General features: G+C 42.0%; 1 protein-coding gene and 1 long non-coding RNA gene across 10 annotated transcripts in view; one reads left to right on the top strand and one right to left on the bottom strand.

Annotated features, from left to right (window-relative positions):
• LOC118538370 (uncharacterized) overlaps window positions 1-3162 on the bottom strand; it is a 64930-nt gene extending 61768 nt beyond the window's left edge. For 4 of the 6 annotated variants that reach the window (XR_013446618.1, XR_004918583.2, XR_004918584.2 and 1 more), the window contains exons 1-3: window positions 3053-3162; window positions 2562-2729; window positions 1803-1914 (exon numbers count right to left, since the gene is read on the bottom strand). This is a non-coding gene — a long non-coding RNA (uncharacterized LOC118538370). Of the gene's footprint in view, window positions 1-557; window positions 700-1802; window positions 1915-2561; window positions 2730-3052 lie in introns of all 6 variants that reach the window. The other 2 variants (XR_013446617.1, XR_013446619.1) reach the window with 2 other exon arrangements.
• The window catches only part of IDO2 (indoleamine 2,3-dioxygenase 2), a 56921-nt gene extending 34164 nt beyond the window's left edge, over window positions 1-22757 (top strand). For all 4 annotated transcript variants that reach the window (XM_036096269.2, XM_036096268.2, XM_036096271.2 and 1 more), the window contains 4 exons: window positions 331-448; window positions 13621-13672; window positions 20361-20509; window positions 22045-22757. In XM_036096269.2, the coding sequence (XP_035952162.1) occupies window positions 331-448; window positions 13621-13672; window positions 20361-20509; window positions 22045-22400 (675 nt within the window). In that variant the 3' untranslated portion in view covers window positions 22401-22757. The remainder of the gene's footprint in view (window positions 1-330; window positions 449-13620; window positions 13673-20360; window positions 20510-22044) is intronic.
• The last annotated feature ends 258 nt before the right edge of the window (window positions 22758-23015 follow it).

Raw genomic sequence — 23015 nt, 5'->3', positions numbered from 1 at the left:
ACAGAAGGAGCAAGCAGAAGTAGAAATGATCATAATATGAGATAAATACAGAAGAAGGAACAAAATTGATAGGGTTATGCCCTTGAGAGTTACAAGAAGTAGCAGCCAATGGGAAAGATCCAGAAAGACTTAATTAGGGATCTATCTGGGAGGTGCCCAGAAAGATTCTGGCTCTCAGGACATCTAGTTCAGGAATGCCCCCCAGGGAGCCCTACCAAACAGCCCAACAGTCAGAGGGGTGCCCTTCCTCTAGGTTCCCCCAGCTCTGCCTCTCACTCTCTCTCAGCAGACTGAATGCTCCTGAACTGAGTGAATGAATCTCCTCTGCAGGCACTTGTTGAGGCCGTGAATGCCATCTCACAGCGCAGCCAGAACGCCCTGCTCCAGGCCCTGCAGCGACTGAGACTCTCCATTCAGGAGATCACCAGAACCTTAGGACAAATGCACGGTATGAGGCTCCTGAAGAGTGAGGGCTCTGCTTGGGGCAAAGGGGCCTGGAGGTTTGGCAATGTCCACAAGATGGTGCGGGTGCATTAGCTTTGTTTTAAGGCACCCACTTGTTCGTGCTCCTGGAAAATGATCTCTCAGTTTGCAGGGATTTTCTTGTGGGTTTATCCTTCTTTATATTCTCTTGTGATTCGGTGGCTTCTTCTTCTCGTTGGCCATGTATTTCTTTGCATGTCGAGGTCTTGCGTAAAACTGGGGAGGGAGGGGTGAAGCACACTACATTGGTTGTACACGCCTCTATCCCGCAATGTGAGGTTACTGCAGGGCAGAATTAGGGTATGAGGGAGTTTGTGCTTACACTCTCTAAAGCCTCTTTGATTCTTGTTCTCATGTGGGACCTGAGATGACTGACCTTGGCTTTGGGCCTTATCTGAGGGCCCTTCCTGTGCTCCTCCACTGTGGCTACTTTAGGGATGAGTTATCATAGGTGTGGCCAGTTAAATGCAGCCCCCCCCCTTCCCGGGGTTGATTATATCTTATTTTGATGACTGCAGCTCTTCAACTTCTTCTATCAGAAGAATCTAGAAAATGTAACTAGTGTGTGTTTAAGGAAGGTATGGGAGAGGGGTGTCATCTGTTTAACAAGGGCTGAGGATCTAAGTATCAGTTTCCCTCAATCCTGCTGCACTGACGGATGGAGTCCAGGAAAGGAGAGGTTTACCAGAAAGGACGGGAGGGAGGGTGGGAGCGAGGGAGGACACAGGGTGGTGCCCAGCTTTATGGCCTTCTATTAAAGGAGTAAATTTATTTGTCATCTCAGACTCCGCACGAGTGGAAATCCATCCGAAATCACAGTGTTATGTATTATGGAAATAAGACATTATTTTCAACTTCTTGTTTTATATTTCAGATTCACATTTCCTCCATTTCCCTGAGTTTTAATTTTAAAGCCCTCCGGATCACATCAGGAGGTCTCCTGCCAAACAAGCTCTCCAACCTGGGTGATGTGGATTTTAGCCTTGCCGAGGGACCCTGAGTCTGTTACTCAGGATACCGAGACCAGGGGAGGCTCACTGCAGGTGCATTCAGATCATATGGATGAGCCAAAGCGAGTAGTCTGGAAGCTCAGGAGAGGCCCTCCCCCCATCACAGCCTGCAGCGGTGGGATGGCACAGCCGTCCCGTCACAGGCTTTCCTTGTGCTCCTTGTCAGAGGCACTTCCTTCTTCAGCCCGGGCCAGCCCCAGTGCTCTCCTGACTATCACCTGTAGGAGGTTTGATGGCCAGGGCCACTTCCCTTGTTTCCCCGAAAGGCAACTTTTCCCACACAGACATACTGTCTCTTAAAGGTTTTACCTGTGGTCACTGCAGTGAAATAGATGAGTGCATCAGACTGCATTTTCCAATGCGACTGTCACGTGCCTGCCTCTGTGTCCTCGCTTGTGAGGCTGGCGGGCTCGGGACATGCCTGTAATCAACAGCATGCAGCAGAAGTGACCCCACGTGAGCTGAGGCAAGGCTAGAGGAGGGAGGGGATGCGACTGCCACCTTGTATACGAAGTCACCACCCAAAAATGCCACCCACTCTGAGGCCACGGCTGTGAATGAGGGTGTCGGACCACACAGGGGGGCCATATGTAGATGCTCCGGTTGGCACCTGACCCGGGAGCGAATAAGCCCTTGGTTTGATTCTAGGTTCCCACCCTCAGGTCATCCTCAGTCTGCAAGTCTTCCCACCTGAGGACCCAAACACTGTGAAGCAGAGGAAAGCCATCCACTGTGTCCTGTCCAAATTTCTAACCCACAGAATCCATGAGCGTAACATACTGGCTGCCTGACTTCGGAGTGGTTTGTTATGCAGCCAGAGTAAACAGAGAAATGAAATTACAAAAATAAGAAATACTAGAAACTGCAAGGTTTACGGAATCACACAGGTTTGTTTGTCACTGTTTCTGGTTTATAGTTAATGGCATTTTTTCCTGCATGATCAGCCGAGCTCAGCTGCACTTCTTCCCTCTGCTTTCTCCCAGAAAATGGAGCTCACCCAAACATTCTTTCTTTCTGAGCTCAACTTTAGCAAGAGCGGTGGAGTGTCCTCCCTTCCTCCATACATACCTCATTGCCAGGCAGGACAGCCTGAAAACATGCCCGAGGCAGAGGAAAAGGTACTCTTCTTTGTAAGGCTGCAATTTGCTTTGCTGAGGAATCCCATGCTGTCACTTGGCCTTGGCCTAGCCCTCCTGTGACTTCTACCTCACAGCCTTACATAATCCTCACCACGGACTGGAAAATAAAACCAGACTGACTCCGTTTTTACAGCCTGACTCTTCTTTTTTTTTTTTTTTTTTAAATATTTTATTTTTATTTTTGACAGAGGGAGAGAGTGTACAAGCAGGGGAAGCAGCAGGCAGAGGGAGAGGGAGAAGCAGGCTCCCTGGCTCAGCAGGGAGCCCGACCTGGGGCTCGATCCCAGGACCCTGGGATCATGACCTGAGCCGAAGGCAGCCGCTTAACTGTCTGAGCCACCCAGGCGCCCCCACAGCCTGACTCTTCTTAAGGCAGAAGTCCGCACCAGCACTACACTAACAGACCGTGCCCCACCTCACCGCATTGCTGGCTGCCAGTCAGCACTGGGCATCTGCGGGATCCCTGGCTGTGCCCCTCTTCTTGGTGATTTGCAGAGAACTTGACCTGGTCTGAGTGTTGTGCTCTGTTGGAAGGCTAAAATATGTTTGGATTTCCAAGCATCCAGATTACACTGGCATGTCTTTTGGCATGTTTCTCAATAGTTCTTGTTGTTTTTTTTTCTTTTTTTTAAATTTTATTTTATTATGTTATGTTAATCACCATACATTACATCATTAGTTTTTGATGTAGTGTTCCATGATTCATTGTTTGCGTATAACACCCAGTGTGCTCCATTCAGTACATGCCCTCTTTAATACCCAACACCAGGCTAACCCATCCCCCCACCCCCTCCCCTCTAGAACCCTCAGTTTGTTTCTCAGAGCCCATAGGCTCTCATGGTTCATCTCTTCCTCTGATTTCCCCCCCTTCATTTTTCCCTTCCTACTATCTTTTTTTTTTTTTTAAACATATAATGTATTATTTGTTTCAGAGGTACAGGTCTGTGATTCAACAGTCTTCAATAGCTCTTGTTTTTGAGAATTAATTTCCTCCTTAGAAAAGCTGAGGGGTAAATTGCTCTCCAAAAAGCCGTGGACATTTTCACCTTGTATTTCCTTATGCATCAACACAATTTCTAGCTATTCCCTGACCGATTGGTAGCTGTAAGAATTTATCCTTTAATAGTAGAGCAAGGAGTCAAAATGTTTCCTTCTAACAGTTTGGTATGTGTTTAAATCAGGTTTCTTAATCAGTGAATCGGTGCAAAATGGTAGCGTCAACTTCAGCTACCGGCCCCATCTGATTGGCCCACTTAATTTTGTCTAAGGGCTTTTTTTCCTAATTTGAGAACTTATTTTGTCTAAAACCAATTGGAAACAAAATTCTTGTTTTCATTTTTTTTATCTTAAATTGAAGCTTAAAAGTGGCGTGTAATTAGGACACTCTTAGATTTTTTGAAAGCATTTTTGACATCTGTATAAAAGAATCTGTGATAAAGTTAGTATGTCCAGGTGCTCACCAAAGAACCATGTAACAACTAAGCTTTGTTTTGTTTGTAACTGATCCATTTTCACCCATTTATAATCAGTAGGAAAGACTGTCTGGATGTTGGGGCAGCTCTATGCTTTGGGTCTGTAACCTGTAATAACTGAATTCAGTACCCTAGATTTATGTTTAGCTGTTAGGACTTTCTTGATGAAAGTTATTTTCCTTCCCTTCCCAGCCTACCGGTATTTCTCTTCATGACTTCTGGAGCGTGAGCTCCCTGTGCTGTCTGAAGAAGGTATTACAGTTAGAACCATGTACTGGTGATAAAAGTCTCTGCTAGCAATAAAAGCAGTCCTTAACCTTTGAAAAAATAAAATAAAAAATAAGACCCACTGGAAAATAATTAACATGGAATTCTTCTCTACTGAATACCACGGGATTATACGACCACATTCATATCTCTAAAGATACCTTCTCTCGTGGATTAGTTACACACGGTAATCTGGTTATACCCTGGTCACCTGAGCCATCGTATTTTATCTTAAATCCAATTTTATTATGTCAGTGCATCAAATCCAGAAGGATGCCCATCAAAACCAGTTCTCCAAATATTGAAGAGTCCCATTAAGTCTTCACAGAAGATGTTTTTAGGCATACAAAGAAGAATATACATTGCATGTCACACATCAAAAATATCCAGAAATCTACAATGATTATTATTGTTGCATATGGTTAAGATTCACTCAGATTTGCTTACATATTTATAACCTATTTTTTTTGCCCTTCATTCCATTACACATTTCTTTTGCCACTAGGATTTCCTCTAGTGAGGGCCTGGGGCTGGCAAACTCTCTCATCTGCAAATTGCCCTGTTTCACTCCCATTCCTGAAGAATATTTTTGCTAGCAACTATATTCTTTTAGATGCTGAGTAGATCACTACAATATCTTTCGGTTTCCACTGTCACTATTGAGAAGTTAGATGTCAGTCTCTTACTTGTTTGGGGGCAACCCATCTTTTCCCCGTCTGCTTGTGAGTTTCTCTTTATAGGTCTGTCTTTCCCGTTGTTCCATTTATTACGCGTGGGCTTCCTTATGTTTCTTTAGTTGATATGCCTCGTTGTTCTGGAAAGTCCTCATCCATTAAATCCTCGCAGGTTATGCCTCACTGTCCCCTGTCTTCCTACTGCAGCTGTGATTGAAGAGATTAGATCTTGCTCTGCTGTCCTCCATTCTTAAAGCCTTGCTGTTTTTTCCCAACTCTTTATTTCTTTGTGCTGCATTCTGGATTAATTCTTCTGATCTAATTAATTCTCAACTGCTTCCAACCTGCTGCTAAATACACACATCCAATAGGTTATTGTCTCATTTCCAAAAGTTGTATTTTATTATTTTCTAACCTGTTCATATTTTACAACATTCTGTTCCCTGTAGACGTTTTCAAGTTTGCTTTTGGTTTTCTTCAACATACTATGTGTGGCTGTTTCATAATTTGTATGTGATGATTCTAATATTGGAAACTTGATTCTGTTTCCTTCTTGTTATTTCTTCTTTCCTACTGGTTCTCATTGCTGGTTGTCATGTTTTCTTGTGTCTATGCTTGCTTTTGTTGCTTTTTTTTCCCCCCTAGGTGTTGCTCATTGTCTTTGAAACCCTGTCTGTAGGCAGTCTTTTGGAACTGGGGTAAAGAAATATTTGTATTCAGTTCTTCCTGGTTCTTGGGGACATTAAAATTCTGTCCCATCTTGAATCAAGTTCAGCAAGTGAGGGCACATGTAGCAATCAGGCAATTAAACTTGGGCTGAAAATGTGCAAAAAAAGAAGTCACAACTTTGCAGGGACAGATTTTTTTTTTTGTCTTCCTGTTTTGCTCAATGCCAAGGTAGCCCTGATTTTGTCTTCTAGGGCAAGCAGTGGTGGGGTGGGAGCTCTGATGCACACTGATGTTGAGATATAGGCAGCTGGGATCCCCAGATTAATATGAACAGGGTATCCTGTAAAATGCCTCACCATGGCTGGGACCAGGGTCATACTTATGGCACAGACCATACAGAGAAGCCACCAAAACCAAGCCCAGGTGTACCTGGATTGGCAAATGCCTTCAGGGAAAAGTGGTTTTGCCACTCTAATTTTCCACCTCCCTTTCTAGGGGTTCCTGCTTTCCCTTAAATTTTTGCTTAGCGGTTCCTTGCTGTTTCTTCAGCTTTGATGCCTTTAAGATGTTTGCATCTCTTATCCCTCTTTTTGGATTGTTTTTAGTGGAAGGATGGGTCCAAGTGAAGTAGCACTCCATTACCCCAAATGGAAGACTCTTTCTGGAGTGTCATTTGCATCCCTTCCTTTCTCTCTGTTTCCATCACTTGCTCTGGACCTTGCTCTCCTCATCACTTGCCAGGACTCTGCAGTGACCTTCCACATCCCGCCTTTCATCTGCCCTTTACCTAGTCTAATTCATTCTTTACACAGAAGCCAGAAGTGCAAGCTGAATCACTCTTATTCCTAAAACTCTTCAGTTTCTCTCCTGGCACGGTGCAGGAAGGTAGCCTCCAGTTCCATGTGGCTACTGAACACTTGAAATATGACCAGTGTGACTGGGAAACTAAATTTTAATCATATTTCATTTTAAACAATTGAAATTGACATTTAAAAAGGGAATCAATGTAAAATGGTTTTTTGTTAAACATAGCTTTATTACTGAATGGTCATATTTCACTTAATTGTTGAAAATTAAGCATCCAAGTTGAAATGCAGTATAAGTTTAAAACAATTTTTTTTAAGATTTTATTTATCTATTTGAGAGAGAGAGAGACAGAGAAGGAGGCGGAGCAGAGGGAGAGGGACAGGCAGACTCTGCACTGAGCAGGGAACCTGATGCAGGGCTCAATCTCACGACCCTGAGATCATTACCTGAGGTGAAATCAAGAGTTGTTGGCTTAACCGACTGAGCCACCCAGGTGCCCAAAGTATAAAATAAATTTTAAGTCTGTAAGCATATACAGAAAATTTCAAAAACTTATTACAAAAAACACATTAACAATTTCTATATTGATTATCTTTTGAAATTAAAATATTTTGGATATTGTGTGTTAACTAAAATATAGTATTGGTATTAATTTTGCCAACTTTTTTTTTTACCTTTTGAAATATGACTACTAGAAAATTTTAAATTACATATGCCTGTCACATTACATTCTTATTGCCGGCACTCTTTCATCCCTTATTCTAAGGATAAGGACAAAATCCTTAATCCATTCTGTAAGACTCAGTATGATTTGACCCCAGAATATTTTAATTTCAATTTCTTTATCTGACACCATGTTTCCCTTCACTTGTTCTTTCTGATACTAGCTTTTAGTTCCTGAAAAGTACTTTTATCATGAGCACACACGAGTTGTGTCTTTCCACAGTGTCAGCTTTATGCAATCCTAAAGCAAAGTTAAATCACAATTAGAAAGCAGGTTCAGGATTCCAGACTCAGTTCACCATGTGATTAAACTTGGCTTCTTACACAGCACCCAGAGCAGGAGAGAAGACAAGCCACACAACGAACAAGATAACAGAAGGTACAGGAAGTGGACGAACCAGACTCAGTCAGTCCGTGGGCGTGTGGCTGAGCTAAGGCCTCGGTCTGGTCCGGGTCAGCTCTCCGCACTCGGCTTCTGATGTTCTAGCGGGGAAGGCTCTCGGTTCTGTTCGGAGATCCCGGAGATCAATGGGGCAGAGCCTTCCGTGGCAGTTGCCTTTTTTGAGTGGTCAGACAGAGGGGTCAGGTCTGAAGAGTCTGACAGTTTGCTGCCCAAATCCTTGCCTTTATAAAGGGATTTAATCAGTTTTGGGTCTCTGCAGACCTCCTCTGGTTCTTCGTGATCAGTTGTGGGGTGTCGGCTGACGTGGGTCCGGGCGATACCTCCCAGCTGCCGGACCTGAACTGCTCGCGTCATTGCTTGACGTGAGAGACTCCATTTTGTTCTCTACAACTTTCAACTTCAAGGCTTGTTTACGCACTATTCCTTCTGCTCCATTCATTCTTTCCTATTCACCCTCTGCCTGGTTCACTCCTACTTCCATAAACTCCAGATTTAAGCCCTGGTGTCGTCCAGGCACATACAGCTGCTTACACCCTGCCAACAACGCTACCAAGTCTGGGAAAAGGGGAAGGGGCTAGAACAGTCAGAGCAACAGAAGAGATGGACAAGAGACATCGAGGAAAAGGACGAAGGCCTGGCAGAGTGTAGGTGTGATCAGAGACAGAAAGAGTTGTCCAGGAAGTATATATGATTTCAAAGCCGGTTTAAAAAAAAAAAAATCACAATGCCTCTGGCAAAGACCTGTCACTTGGAAGATTGAATCAAGTTCTGCTTGATGGGTTGGTTGGTTTTCAAAGTAAATTTGGACACAGAGGAAGGATGATGAACTTGCTTTGAGATATGTCATGCTTAAGGTGATGACAAGACATCCAGTGGAAATATGTGGCTTTGACAGTTGGAATTATGTGAAAAAGTTACAGTTTGGTGGTCGTGAGCATCAGATGTATGGTTCGAGTTTGCATCTACCATGCTTTATCGTATGTCAGAACACCTGCCATGCTACTTCCCTGAGTGGGACCGGATGAATGTTACTAAAATAATGTGAAAACACTACGGTAATTCTACACCTGTGATTTTACAGCACTGATCCAAAGCAAGGATTTTCTAGTTTTGCTTTGTGTAAAGACTACTTCTCAGTATAAAATCTAAATCCCTACCCCTGAAAACTTTAAAAGCTAGTCTCCTTAGGTTTTCCAAACAAAACAAAAATAATGCTTATGACACAAAATTATTATCAGTGTAAATGAATCAAAAGCAGACATTATATTTCTCTAGAGATTCACTTGGATTTAAAGAGAAGGATGCTTGGCCAAAATGTTTTGTGTTTTGCTGAACACAACCACAGAAACACTGGAAGATGCCTGGCCAGGCACTAAATGGATCTGAGCTTGGCCATCCGGGCAGAAGCTGTAGTTCTTGGTGCCTTTTTCTCACTCAACTGGGAAGCCACATGGAAGGAAAAGGAGGAGGCGTAACTCAGGTGTGTTCTTAGATCCTCTGTGTCACTGGCTTTTAAGAACCACCCTTCTTAGCCAAAATGTGCACACATGAGACCCAGAAGCCAGAGTGTTTACATGGTTCTCCTACCTTACCAGCCTCATGTTAATAGTGCAGGAAGTTTTCTACTTGGTATTTTCTGAACAGTGTTCAGAGTCCATCACTAAAATATATTTCCTAGTAGTCTGTTCTTTTTTATGATTTTTATCTCTCTGTTAAAGTTCTCATTTTGTGCATGTGTTGTTCTCTTGATTTCATCGAATTGTCTTTCTGTGTTTTCTTTTTTCATTTTTTAAAATTTAAATCTGATTAATTAACATATAATGTATTATTGGTTTCAGGGGTACAGGTCTGTGATTCATCAGTCTTATATAATACCCAGTGCTCATTACAACACATACCCTCCCCAAAGTCCATCACCCAGTTACCCCATCCCTCCACGCCCCTCCCCTCCAGCAACCCTGTTTTCTTTCTGTGTTTTCTTATAGTTCACCTGGCTTCCTTAAAACAGATATTTTGAATTAATTTTATCAGGCAAATCACAGGTCTGCATTTCTTTCAGGTCAGTTACAGGAAAGTTATTTTGTTCCTTTGGTGGTATCATGTTTCCTTGATTTTTTTATGTTCTGTGAAGCTTTGCATTGCTGCAAGAAGTATTTGAAGAAGTATTCACCTCCTCCAGGATTTACCGACTGGTTTCAGGAGAGAAATACCTTCCATCAGCCCTGGTAGGGATTCCAAAGCTTTCTCAGACCTTCTATGGATACCCTGCTCCATTCTTCTTGCTCCCTCTTGTGGCGGAAGTTTTAATTGCGTGCGCCTTCTCTTGATCCCGCAAAGCCAGGTGCTGACCACCTTCCATTTGCCTTCCCCAGAGGAGTGTTCAAGGCTCAGGTTTGTGTGCTTTCTCCCAATCCCACAGAATCAGCCAGCTTGCTCCATGAGCTCACTAATCCTCAGCGAAGGCTCGCTCTTTCTGCCTTCAGGAGTGCACACAAGGAGCTGGCCCCGGACTGGGTGAGACACCAGAGCACTAGGGTGTTGGAATGTTCTCAGCATCTCATGGGAGGGTTTCTGAATGGACTCTGTCAGGTGATCAATATGATCTGCATCCCTTTAATGAAACCCCCAAGAGCCCTATGTGGCATTCTCCTAGCTCCTCCCCACGCCCAGTCTCCCCAGTTGTGCAGTACACCTCAGTGTTCTGGATGGGGCGAGAAAGAAGTGGGTCTGCTTGGCAGCATTCCCATGCAGTTGGGGAAGCCAGGCACTCACTCATATGCTCTCGTTTTCCCTCACGGGAAGAATCACAGCCCTAGAAGGTCTCTCTTAGCACCGAGCTGTGCTGCCTTGTGGACAGGGTGATGTGAGCAAAGTGAAATGTTCTTACCCTCTTCAGTGCATCCAGCTCCGGATCTTTTTGCTCAGTGGTGTGCTGGAACGTCTCCACGGAATTCCTGGACTTTCACAAAGGCTCTCTTGTCTATGTGTGATTGTCTAAACCAGTGTTCTCTGTGGGGAAGACAGTGGAAAACTTTTACTCCACCATGATGATGACATCACTCCCGCATTCTCTGATTTGAGTTAACTCTTCTTCTGTGTGTGTGTGTGTGCATGCACGTGCTGGTTGGTGCTCACCACTCAGGTCCCTCTTTTGTGAATGCATGCATTTCCTTATATTTTTAATGGCCTTTTATCTTTTATCTTTTTGTAAGTTTTTTGTGCATCCTGGCAGTCTGCTCTTTGTTAGTTATATGTGTTGCAAATATTGTGGTTTGTCTTATGACTTTTGAAAGCAGAACTTTTTAATTTAAATATAGTCAAGGTATCTGTCATTTCTTTTGCAGAAGTCTATGTTTTAGGAGGTCTTGCCTAAGATATTTTTTCATAATCGTAGGTCATAAGTATATTTTCCTGCATTTTCTTCTCGAATTGTTGTCTTTCACATTTTAGACCTTAATTCACATAATTATTATCTATATGTAACATGACATAGGAAATAAATTCAATTTCCTTTTTTTTAATAATCCCTAATCTTCAATATTGGCACTGTCTTCTATCAGATTTTCTGAAATGACTGGCTCTGTTTCCAGGTTCCCTCGTCTTTTTCATTGTCTCTCTTTCCCATCAGGAATTTCATTTGTCTTAAGAACTATAGCTTCATAGTATTTCTCATTTTCATCTTGCCCTTCTTTTCCAGAGGTGACTGTACTATTTTCAACCCTTTGCCTTTCATGTAAACTGCTAGAATCAGCTTTTCAAATTGCATTGAAAAAAATCTCTGTTAAAAATTTTGCTCACATTGCATTAAATCCATACATTAATTTGGAGAAAAATGACATGCTTCTGATATTACATCTAGTCTTTCTGTCTTATGATCAAGGAAGTGGAGAGTCAGAGAATAGCACAGAAACACCAACTAAGGTTGTTGGACAAGCCACTCCAAATCATGCCTTCATATTGCTGGCTGCCGGCTAAAATTTATCCAGATAGAGAACTTTTTCTTAGATACATTTCTTCTCTTTGATATTGATACTGAGTTTTCTTGTCCATCAATATAGATTTCTTCTTTAATTTCCTGAATTTTTTTAAATTTCATTCAAAATAAGAGACTTAGATATCTTCTGGGTTTGTTTCATAGTTACCTTAGATTTTTGTTTCTAGTGAATATGGTATCTTTTGATTTAACTAACTCCTAACTATTTGTTGCTGGTTTATTAAGTGAAATTGATATTTGACTATTAACCTTGAACTTAGTACCTTGGTAAACACTCTTATTAATTCTAATAATTATTTGCAGATTATTTGGGTTTCCTATGTTGAAATCATGTTATTTGAGAATCATGTTTTGTTCCTTCATTTATAATACTTATAACTTTTATTTCTTTAAATATTTTTTTTGTACTCTTCTAGCTAGGATTCCTAACACCGTGTTGAACGGAAGTGCTGATCCTTGTTTTGTTCCACATCTTAAAACACTTATTTTTAATCTTTCAGTATCAAGTACAAAATGCACAATAGGCTTTCTGTGAATTTATCAGTTCAAGAATGTTCCTCCTATCCTTAATTAGCTAATTTTTCTCTTTTTTTATAATCATAAATGGATTTTTTTACATCTATTGACAATTTTTACATTAAAATTATTTTATATCTACTGACTAATCATTTTACTTTTGTGGGTAAAATATTACACTATTGCTGGTCATTGTTGCTTCAGCAAAAATTTGTACATAATACTTAACATTTTTGTGGGAGCAGAAGACCAGAAGGGGAAGACATAGAAACGGGGCCCAAATAAAAGTCCAGCACATGGGTCATTGTCACAGAAGAGCAGAGAGAATGTGGCACCACTCAGGAACACTGGGAAACCCTGAGGCTAAAGGAAGATATGAGTGACCCGAGCCCATGAGGTTTCAGAGAAAGTAGAGATGGAGGAACAGAGAGTAGGTATGATGGTAGAAAAGGGAATTGATGGTATAGAGATGACATTATTTGGGTCTCATAAAAAAGATGTTTTTTGGGTGTTTTGTTTTGTTTGTTTATTTAAGATTTTATTTATTTATTTGACAAAGAGAGAGAGAGAGCACAAGCAGGGGGAGTGGGAGAGGGAGAAGCAGGCTCCCCCATTGAGCAGGGAGCCCGATGTGGGGCTTGATCCCAGGACCCCAGGATCATGACCTGAGCTGAAGGCAGCCACCTCAACCACCCAGGCACCCCTGTTTTTTGTTTTTTGTTTTTTGTTTTCTCAAAGAGAAACAAGGAAATATGGACAGGAATCCAGGTAAAAGAAACATGCCAGGTCACAGAGGGGCCCTATTATGCAAAGAAGAAGGAACAATCTTCAAAAGTTAATGAGAAGAGATGTAGTACAAATGTGAAGACACGCTTCTTTAAATGCAAGTTAATAAACTAGTGGAATCGGTTATCCCCAAGCCTTGGCTCAGAGGCAAAACTAGTTGCACAGACTAAGGAATGCAGCTCCACGAGCCCATCCCGGACCTGGTGTGGAGCCCCTGGGCAAGACATTCTCCCCTCCATCCTTTGTTGCCTGTACAGAACTCTGCAGGAGCATTGATGACTTTAGGTTTCCTCTCTTGTGCAACCTTTGAGAGAGGTGACTCTTTTTCTCTGCTTTTCTTCTTTCTACTTCCTACGCTCTCTCAAATATCATGTCTGTTTAAAAATATTAATTTTTTAAAGATAGCTTTGACCTCTCCCTTTGTTGTTATGAAGTTCAGAAAAGGGAAGTGCCACAAATAGAAAAGGGCAGCATTTGGAACAGTTTAAAATTTCTGTAAGTGCCAGTGAGGGGCCACAGAAGAGAACATTCCATCCCCCTCCTGCTGCTGCCTTCCTTCCAGGTTTCCATGAAGATCAGATAGAGGAGGCGGCCCCAGGAGAGCTGCAGGACCCATGCACATGTAACCAATTGCTTTTTTGCCTGTAGTAAAGTTCACATTTTGATTGCTCCTCCAGATTATGTTGATCCAGACATATTTTATGCAGTCATCCGGATCTTTCTCTCTGGGTAAGTACAGTTCAACCGTTTTCCTGCATGAGGCCTCTGTAACATATTCCAAATTTATGAGAGGAGACAGAAGCTTCCTATAGTAAGAAACACACCAAGAAACCCTTGCTAGCAGCTATCCACTCTTGGATAAAAGAGGGGGGGTACCGTCTGCATGACAAATGACATTGAAGTTTGAATATTTAAGTTTAGAATAGTTTTCCTTAGATGACCATATTAGATTCATTTGTATTCACTTAGAATCCCATCTTGATGGCAGAAAAAAAAGCCCAGTATGCAACCACAAAGCTCTATCATTTATATCCATTCTCTCCCCCTTGTTACTAAGGCAGATGGGAGCATAGAAAGGGCTTAAAAGCTTTCTTCTAATATTCCTGGAAGAGCTCCCCCAAGTCATTTGTTCATATTTGCGGGTCTTTTTTGACATGGTCTGTTCATTTCTCCAGTTAGAGAACTCTACCCTTAGATATATTTCTTCCTTTAAATACACTAGTTATACCTTGACATGTTTTAATCAAATTGCTTTCCTATTTACATTAACCAAGAGAAACTAGGTTTGTTTGTTTGGTTTTTTAATGGTGAAAAGTGAAAAGTGGAGGTAGTGAATGGATGAGGTGAAAAATGTGAAATAGAGCTCATCTAGTGTTCCGTCTTGATAACTAGGAGATGCGTAAGTGCTATGTACAGAAAGAATCTGAAGCTGTGCCCTGAAGTAGTAAGAGACAAGTCCAATACCAAAATCAACAGATCTATTGATTTATCAGTAGATGTAGTGGATATTACATTGGTGCAAGAAGGGAGTGACAACATGAACTCAGTATTTTCTCTAGATTGAGTAGGTCTGGAGTGTGAGACAGTCTAAGGGGAGGCCAGCCTGGGTGGGCATTCCTCACTGCAGGGCTCAGAGAGTGGAAGCAGGAAGGTTTCCAGAGAATAACTTGAGAGTAATGGGTACCTGACTGATGAGGAAACCAGAGAAATGGGGAAGGGTGCAGAATGGAATTGGGAGTGTTTCTCAGAATTCAGACTTTTGCTGTATACCCATTCAGTCCCGAAATCCTCCCCAAAGAGATTATCTATCCTTAGAACTCTTCTTGCTCTCTGTGCGTTTTGCATGTGCTCAGGGTTAAGACAAAGATCTGATTGTACAATAGTGATTCCAGCAACAAATGTTAAGCAAAACTTGCAGATAGGTTTTGGTAGAATTAGAGAACAAAAGGGCATTTTTAAAACATTTTAAATAGACTGGGATTTAGGAAGTACCTAATTCTGGAAAATCTCTTTGTGCTTCACTTTGCTGTCTAAGTTTGTATTAGCCTTCCACCATTGCATAACAGATTGCCACAAATTAAAACAGCAGTTTAAAACAACACACATTTATTATCTCGCATTTCTGTAGGTCAGAAGGCCAAGCAAACTCAGCTTGGTTTTCTGCTTAGCATCTCCAAACGCTGAGGTCAAGCTATCTGCTTGGCTGAGCTGTTATCAGGAGAATCTGGGGAATCATTCACTTCCAAACTCATTCAGGTTTGTGGTAGAATCCAGTTCTTTCTGGTTTTGGAACTGAGGTCTATGTTTCCTTGCTGGCTGTTGGATAGGATCTCTTCTCCATTTAGAGGCCTCCTGCTTTCCTTGTCACATGGTATCCTCCAACGCAGCCATGGCGCTTCCAATCCTTCTAGTACTTAAATCCCTCTGATTTCTCCTTCTGCCATTAGCCAGAGAAAATCTCTGCTTTTAAGGTCTTATGTGATTAGATTGAGCTCACGGAGACAATGCAGAAAACTCCCTATGTTAAGGTCAACTGATTAGTAACCTTAATTACATTTGCAAAGTCTCTTTGGCCTTGCTATATAATATATCATATTGACAAGTGTGGTAGCTTATAATATAAAGAGTTCTAGGAATTAGGATGGAGATCTTGTGGCAATATTTTCAAAATTCTACCCATCATGATTAAATGGTCACTGCAGGGTGATATGGTTTTCATTAAAATAAGTTCTGGGTTAGTGGTGCATCTTTTTTTTTTTTTTTTTAAGATTTTATTTATTTATTTGACAGGGAGAGACACAGCGAGAGAGGAAACACAAGCAGGGGGAGTGGGAGAGAGAGAAGCAGGCTTCCTGCGGAGCAGGGAGCCTGATGTGGGGCTTGATCCCAGGACACTGGGATCATGACCTGAGCCGAAGGCAGACGCTTAACGACTGAGCCACCCAGGTGCCCCTCAGTGGTGCATCTTATGCACTGTGATCTCCATAAAAGCCTCCCCTCTGTCTGACCCTCAAAAATATTTCCCATGTAGCACAACTAAGTGGGCGGCACCAAATCTTAAATGTATTGATAACTGTTGATGGCTAAAATCATCTGGAGTGTTGAGAATTCTCAAGAGAGTTGTCTTGAAAAATCGAAATCTACTCCTATATTTTTGGTTTGTCCTATGTTTGATTTATTGTTTTTATTTACTTTTTAAAAACATTTTTATTTAGGAGAGTTTCATCATCTGTAGATTAAACATATTCTTTTTATTTCCCACTCACATTAAATTTCACAGGGAAGTCATCAGCCCCTATGGAAAAATGTCACTTCATTTCTTTCTTTTTTTCTTTCTGTTTACACTTCCTCTTGGGTTTCCTAGAAATATGCTATGAGAAAGATTAAAAATAACCTTGTCTACAGAGATTTGAAAGGAAACTAATTCCTTTCCTTTACAAACAGTAGTTTGGGCTGAGAGTGCATGGGAGCAGTCCTTGGGCTAGTCAGAGAAACCTTATTTCCCTTCCTCAGACTAATCTCATCACAGGTGGAGAACATGGGTTTTGAAAGTAGATCCCCTTATTTTATCTTTTTTGACTTACATGCTGATGTTTTCTCTATCACCTTCAATGTGGCTTTGATACATCTTCTTCATGTTGGGGCACCAAAAAGAGATTGATTGATGTCTCTTGGCCATTTGAGCATCTGATGGCTCCTTAAAGCTGGCTAGGTCCTTTCCAGACAAACATTTGGGTCCACATAGTCCAGATATATAATACGGAATTATAGAATGATATTGTTTTCATTCCTTCATTCATTCATTAACTCTTTAGTAAGTGCTTACCATATGCCAGGCATAGTTCCTGGTTCTAGGAATGGTGCAATAAAGCAAAACAGCAACTTCATTCCCATGGAGCTTACATTTTATTTATTTATTTATTTATAAATATTTTATTTATTTATTTGACAGAGAGAGAGAGCACAAGCGGGGGAGCGGCAGGCAGAGGCTCCCCACTGAACAAGGAGCCCGACACCCCTGGAATATGACCTGCTGAAGGCAGACACTTTACCAACTAAGCCACACAGGCATCCTGGAGCTTACATTTTAATCATGGGAGCCAGATAATGCATAAACAAATATAATTAAAGCAAGTATCATACAATATATGTTACAACAATAAGTAATATGGGGAAATGTAAAGTAAGACACAGGGCATCAAGGGAGAGCTAGGGGTGGGTGGTGGCTGAAGTTTCTTATTTATTTATTATGATCTGGGAATGCCACACTTCTAGGTGACATTTGTGTAGATACCTGAAGGAAGTGAGAACTAAACCTTCTAGATACCTGTTCCAAGCAAAAGAAACAAAAATTGCAACAACCCTGAGGTTGGAGCATGCTTGTCATGGAGGAACAAGGATTCCTTGTTGCAAGGAGGCCGGTGCGGTGTCGCTGAGATGAAAGACACATGAGGGAGAATGAGAGAGATACAAGTAATAGCAGAAGACCAGATCATGTTGGGGCTTGTTGGCTCCTTTCTGAGAGAGAAGAGCAGCAGTAGAAAGTCTGGAGACAAATGACATGATCCGTCTTAAGTTTCGAATCATTGCTGTATCTTCTAAGTGGAAAATAGATGATTTGAGAACAAGAATGGAAGCCAGGCAAGCATTTAAGAAGCCATCCCACAAGCCAGCATGGTGGCTTGGACTAGCGTGGAAGCAGCGGAGGTGCTAAAAAATGTTCAGTTCCGGACATGGCTGAAGGTAAAGTTGACGGGACCTGCTATTGGATTCCTTACGGAAGGAGGAGAACAGGATTAGATGAAGAGGACTCTAAGGTTTTGGCCTGATCCACTGAAAGAATGGAGCTGCCATTTTCTCTGATGAGGAAGGCTATCGGAGGATCACATTTGGCAGAAGGGAGGGGAAATTGGGAACTTAGTTTGGGACATGTTCATTTCTGGTGGAGGTATCTGTAAGTAGGCCATTGAATACATGAGTTTGGACCATAAGGGAGAGGCCCAGGTATAAGTGTATGCTTTTAAATAGTCCTAATATAGTTGCCTTCTAAATCAATGAAGCTAAATAAAACCACTTGGAAAGTGAAAGTAGCAGGAAGCCCAAGGACTGAGCCCTGAGAAAGTCCAACACGCAGAAGTGGTCATGATGAGGAGGGACTGTTGAAAGAGACCAAAGTGACCATCTGAGATCATCCACAGGATGGCAAAAACAACTCTGAACCAGTGTGGCCACTCTCTTTGTTCCACTTACGTTTTCAATACTCCTTCCCCATAAAATGTTGTTTAGAAATTTTATTGAAGCAGTTCCTGAACTCTGATAAGTCATAAAACTTCTCTGGAACCCGTTTAATTATGCAGCAGCTTTAGGAAGTAGGTGCAAATTAGGACGAAGACTCAGGAAGGTGCATACAAAGTTACAACATAATGAATGGAGGGAGCCGGGATTCCAACTCACTCTGAACAATATAAAATGGCTAATATTTAGCAAATGCTTAATATGTTCCAGGCCCTGAGCAGGTATTATTTTAATTAGTTCCCATAACAACCCAATAAGGTAGATCCTAATATCACTTGGATAAGGAACCTGAGGCTCAGAGAGATTAATTACCTAAGCCAAGGCTCACAGTTAATAAATACCAAAGCTGAGATTAAATTCTCTATCTGCCTGAAAAAGAGCCCTCTCCCCCAACAGCTACAGCATGGTCTAATCTTATGATCAGAATCCTTCCTTCGCTCTCCCCTGGCTCTGCTTTCTGTGCCTCATGTTTCCAGAGTGATGTCACCCCCACTGCAAAGGCCACTCTGACATTCATGCAGTGGAAACCATACAACTGCTGAACAAACCAACCTGCAAAGAAAACAACCCAGCTCCTTATAGCCTTTCTTACCTCAAGGAAGTATAGAAAAAGGGCATGAACAGCAAGCTGAGCAGTCTGGCTACAGCTTTTGTATGTGTGTGATGTTTCCCTTCTCTTGAGCAAAATGACTTTTAGAATTATAGGAAGAAGGCGAGACATCAACGTAAGCCTGTTATTTAAACTGTTCACAACAGGGACTGTGGCTCGTTCCTGGAAATAAGAGGAAAAAAGACTCTATTCCTTAGTAAAAGTGCAAATCCACATGCGGGGGTCTCGGGAAAATGAAAATAGAAAACTACAAGTTTAGGGCGCCTGGGGGGCTCAGTCGGTTAAGCGTCTGCCTTCGGCTCAGGTCATGATTCCGGAGTCCTGGGATTGAGCCCTGCATCGGGCTACCTGCTCAGCCGGAGTCTGCTTCTCCCTCTCCCGCTGTGCCTCCCCCCACTTGTGCGCACGCGTGCGCTCTCTCTCTGTCAAAGAAATACAATCTTAAAAAAAATATATTACAAGTTTGGGATTTACGTTCTGGTTTCCCCATTTTCTAACAATGTGGCCCTGGAGCCTTAACAGCTTTGAGTCTTTGTTTATCTGTAAAAGGGGTTTTAAAAACCTGCCTTCATCTACTCAAAAGAGGTCAAATAAGAACATGAATGTGCAGGGGTTTTATAGACTAACGCCTTGGAAGTACAACTAGAATGTGTTCTTGGTGCTATTGTTTTTGTCTTATTATGGAGTCACCCACATAGTCTCTGGAATTGTTCAAGACTCTATAACAAATGTGACAGGGAAATGAGTAAAATAGTTGGAGGTAGAGGTAGGAGGACTCAGACGCAAAAAGACAAAGAAATGGAATCAGGGAGACAGAAGAAGAGAAGAAGGGAGGAAAACCCACTTCATCTGAGCAAGACTCAGAGCCTCAATTCAGTCCATCTCCACGTCCCTCTGGTAACCTGTAGGGTTGTACTATGTTCTCTTTATTGCTGCCCTCATTATCAATACCTGCCATCAAGAACATATTTGACAAAGGTGTTCTCACAAAGTCAGGTAGTGTTTAAAACTGATAGTTCAGCATGACAACTGTTAAAGCTATTTCAAGGAAGGGCAAAGGGGTGTGTGTGTGTGTGTGTGTGTGTGTGTGTGTGTGTTTACTTTCAAAGCTCTGTTTGCAGAGTTAAAGGTATCAGGTTATCAGGGTTGAGATTAGGTGAAGATTATAACAGAGCCCCTAAATTGCTCCTACTGATCAGCACTGATATCATCTTTATAAGTGATTTTTATTTTCTAATAAATATGTCATAGGACCAGTGCTAAGGATTCCTCTCTAAATATCCTTTACTTCTCTGGAATAATCCTTCACCTGAGGAAAGGAACAGCTGTATTCTGTGGCCTGTTACGAAATTGAACTATGCCTAAGTACATATCCTACAAAAATATCCAGTCTTTTGCTCTAAAATTACCATTGAAGCTGTGTTTGCTCTCTTACTCACTGTTTCCGTATCAGAAAATATGCTCTTAACTCCTAGCACCCACGCCTTCTCTCTGACTTTTCCTCTGGCTTAGATGGAAGGATAACCCAGCAATGCCTGTGGGGTTGATCTATGAAGGAGTCTCCACAGAGCCCCTGGAGTACTCTGGGGGGAGTGCAGCTCAGAGCACAGTGCTTCATGCCTTTGATGAGTTCTTAGGCATTTGCCATAGCAAGGAAAGTGGTAAGTCGGACGCTTTCTTTTTCTTTTTGTTCCTTAACAGGGAGGAAGAAGAGAGATGTTTTTACCAATTGATAAGACCAAGTGTAAATTCGTTCTGCACGGAGCACTGGGTGTTATGCACAAACAATGAATCATGGAACACTATATCTAAAACTAATGATGTAATGTATGGGGATTAACATAACAATAAAAACATTTAAAACTAAAAAAAAAAAAAAAGACCAAGTGTAAATTAAAATGTCATGAAGTCTGTACTTCTCCAAGTCAACCAGGAGGCTGTGTGCCTGCCAGAAGTTATTGTGTCAAGTCATTTAATATTCTATCTCAGCAGGATATTGGGTTTCATTTCCAAATCTTAAAACATTGCCACATACCAGCTGTTCCCCGTAGTTTTGTTTGGATCCTTAGGCAGTGGCCTCCTTTCTCTAAAATGGGGGAGAGAGCTGGAGTTTGAAGGCTGTGGCATTAAGTTACTAAGTCTGGATATAGCTGGTGATGGGTCTGAGCTCCTCCAACAAAGCCTTTCCCTGTAAAAATGCTGCAACCTCGGGCCACGCCTATTTAGACTAGAAGAAGGGTCTACCAGTTTAGAAGCTTGAAATTGTTCAGCTCCTTGCCTGCTAGCAGCAAGGCAATGTTTAATAGTTGCAAAAGGGCACTTTAGACTACAGAATTTTCAAGACGGGTAAGGAAAAGAAATGACTAGAACTTTGTGTCATAGGGTCCAGTCTCGTCCACAAAAGTCAGTTGTCAAGAACTATGATAGTATTAAATACCTAATGGATATCCTATAAATGATCGATCTATCCACATTTTCTATAAATATCTATTGATTTGATTTTTTTTTAAAGATTTTATTTATTTATTTGAGAGAGAGAGAATGAGAGAGAGCACGTGAGAGGGGGGAGGGTCAGAGGGAGAAGCAGACCCCCCGCTGAGCAGGGAGCCCGATGCGGGACTCGATCCAGGGACTCCAGGATCATGACCTGAGCCGAAGGCAGTCGCTTAACCAACTGAGCCACCCAGGCGCCCCTGATTTGATTTTTAAACAACTTGACTTCAAGAGGCTATTACGAAAAACAGTTTGTCATTCTTTATTTTCTTGCCTTTATAAACTCTATTACTTTCCTCCTCCTTAGAACTCCCTCCAAACAAGGCACTTAGGAAGCAAAATTTAGCAGAGTATTTAGCAAATCAGTTTAAGGGTTTATGCCTTACGTTTGTAGATATCTCTCATGATGATTAGCAAGATACTTTGCCCCCCCTTGGGTATGCGACAAATATTTATACATGGGCTGATAGATCTAGTTCCAACTCAATTATCCGAGATGTATTTGCTTCATTTTTCCTTCCCCATCTCCTATTGGTAGTCAAGAAAATAGTATTTGATATCTGTGAGCAAAAGAGCAAGCAATGTAGAAAATGGACAGTTAGGATGAAAGCAAGTTTTTGCTGCACTGATGTCCAGAAAAGCAGATAGGCTGTCTTATCTTTCCATGTGGAGCTATGACACTGTTCTGGTTTGTTTCTTTCAGCTGACTTTCTGCATAGGATGAGGGAGTACATGCCTCCTTCCCATAAGGACTTTATAGAAGAAATCCAGTCAAGTCCCTCACTGAGAGACCACATCTTGTCCTCTGGAAATAGCCAACTTCTGACAGCCTATAATCAGTGTGTGGAGGCCCTGGCGGACCTGCGCAGCTATCACATCGCTGTGGTGACCAAATACCTCATCACAGCGGCTACCAAAGCAAAGGGCAGGAGGCCAAACCCTCTCCCTGGGCCATCTCAAGCCTTAGAAGAGAGGGGCACAGGTGGGACTGTAGTTCTGAGGTTCCTGAAGACCGTCAGGGATAAGACCTTAGAGGCAATTCTCCACCAACGTGATTAAGAGACTGCCTTCTGCCCAACAATGCAAAACCAGCAAACATGGGTTTTCCCTTACCCTCTCCCCCATTGGAGGGCCTGTGGACCCAGAGAATAAGAATGTCTGAAATAATCTGAAAGGGACCTCAGCCTTAGTTATGTTCCTGCTCCTCCTTTATTGAGAGCTGTTAGTCTTCACAGAGAGGAATTTTCATGGCCAGAGACTCTCCTTTCCCTACCTGATTACTGGTTAATAGCGAACAGGCATGGACACTTCCTCATTCAGAACCCCACAGAGGAGCGAGTTACTCCTATTCTATTTGCAAAGTGATAGAAAATCAATCTAAATTTCTAAAACCAAATAAAATTGCCTGTAGACAGATCCCTTTGTTGATTTCTTTAAAAAGCAAGTTAAATATTCATGCATTCGTTCATTCAGTTAAAAACTTACTATGTTCCTACTGAACACTGGTTTAGGGATTAGAGCAGAGATTTTTTGTGGCCCCAGTCCAGCCTTCTTCTTCTCCCTGAGTGTGCTGAGTTTGTGACAGGAGGTTGGAAATACTCCAGTGGTGAAGCGGAGGAAAGAGGAGGCTCGCGTAAGTCTTAGAAGTCACCAGTATAGCAATGAATAGTTAAT

Source organism: Halichoerus grypus, chromosome 3 (genome assembly GCF_964656455.1).
Source record: "Halichoerus grypus chromosome 3, mHalGry1.hap1.1, whole genome shotgun sequence".
NCBI classification, from domain to species: Eukaryota; Metazoa; Chordata; class Mammalia; order Carnivora; family Phocidae; genus Halichoerus; species Halichoerus grypus.
Note: the sequence above shows the minus strand (reverse complement) of the source record. Positions and strands in the feature narration are given on the sequence as shown.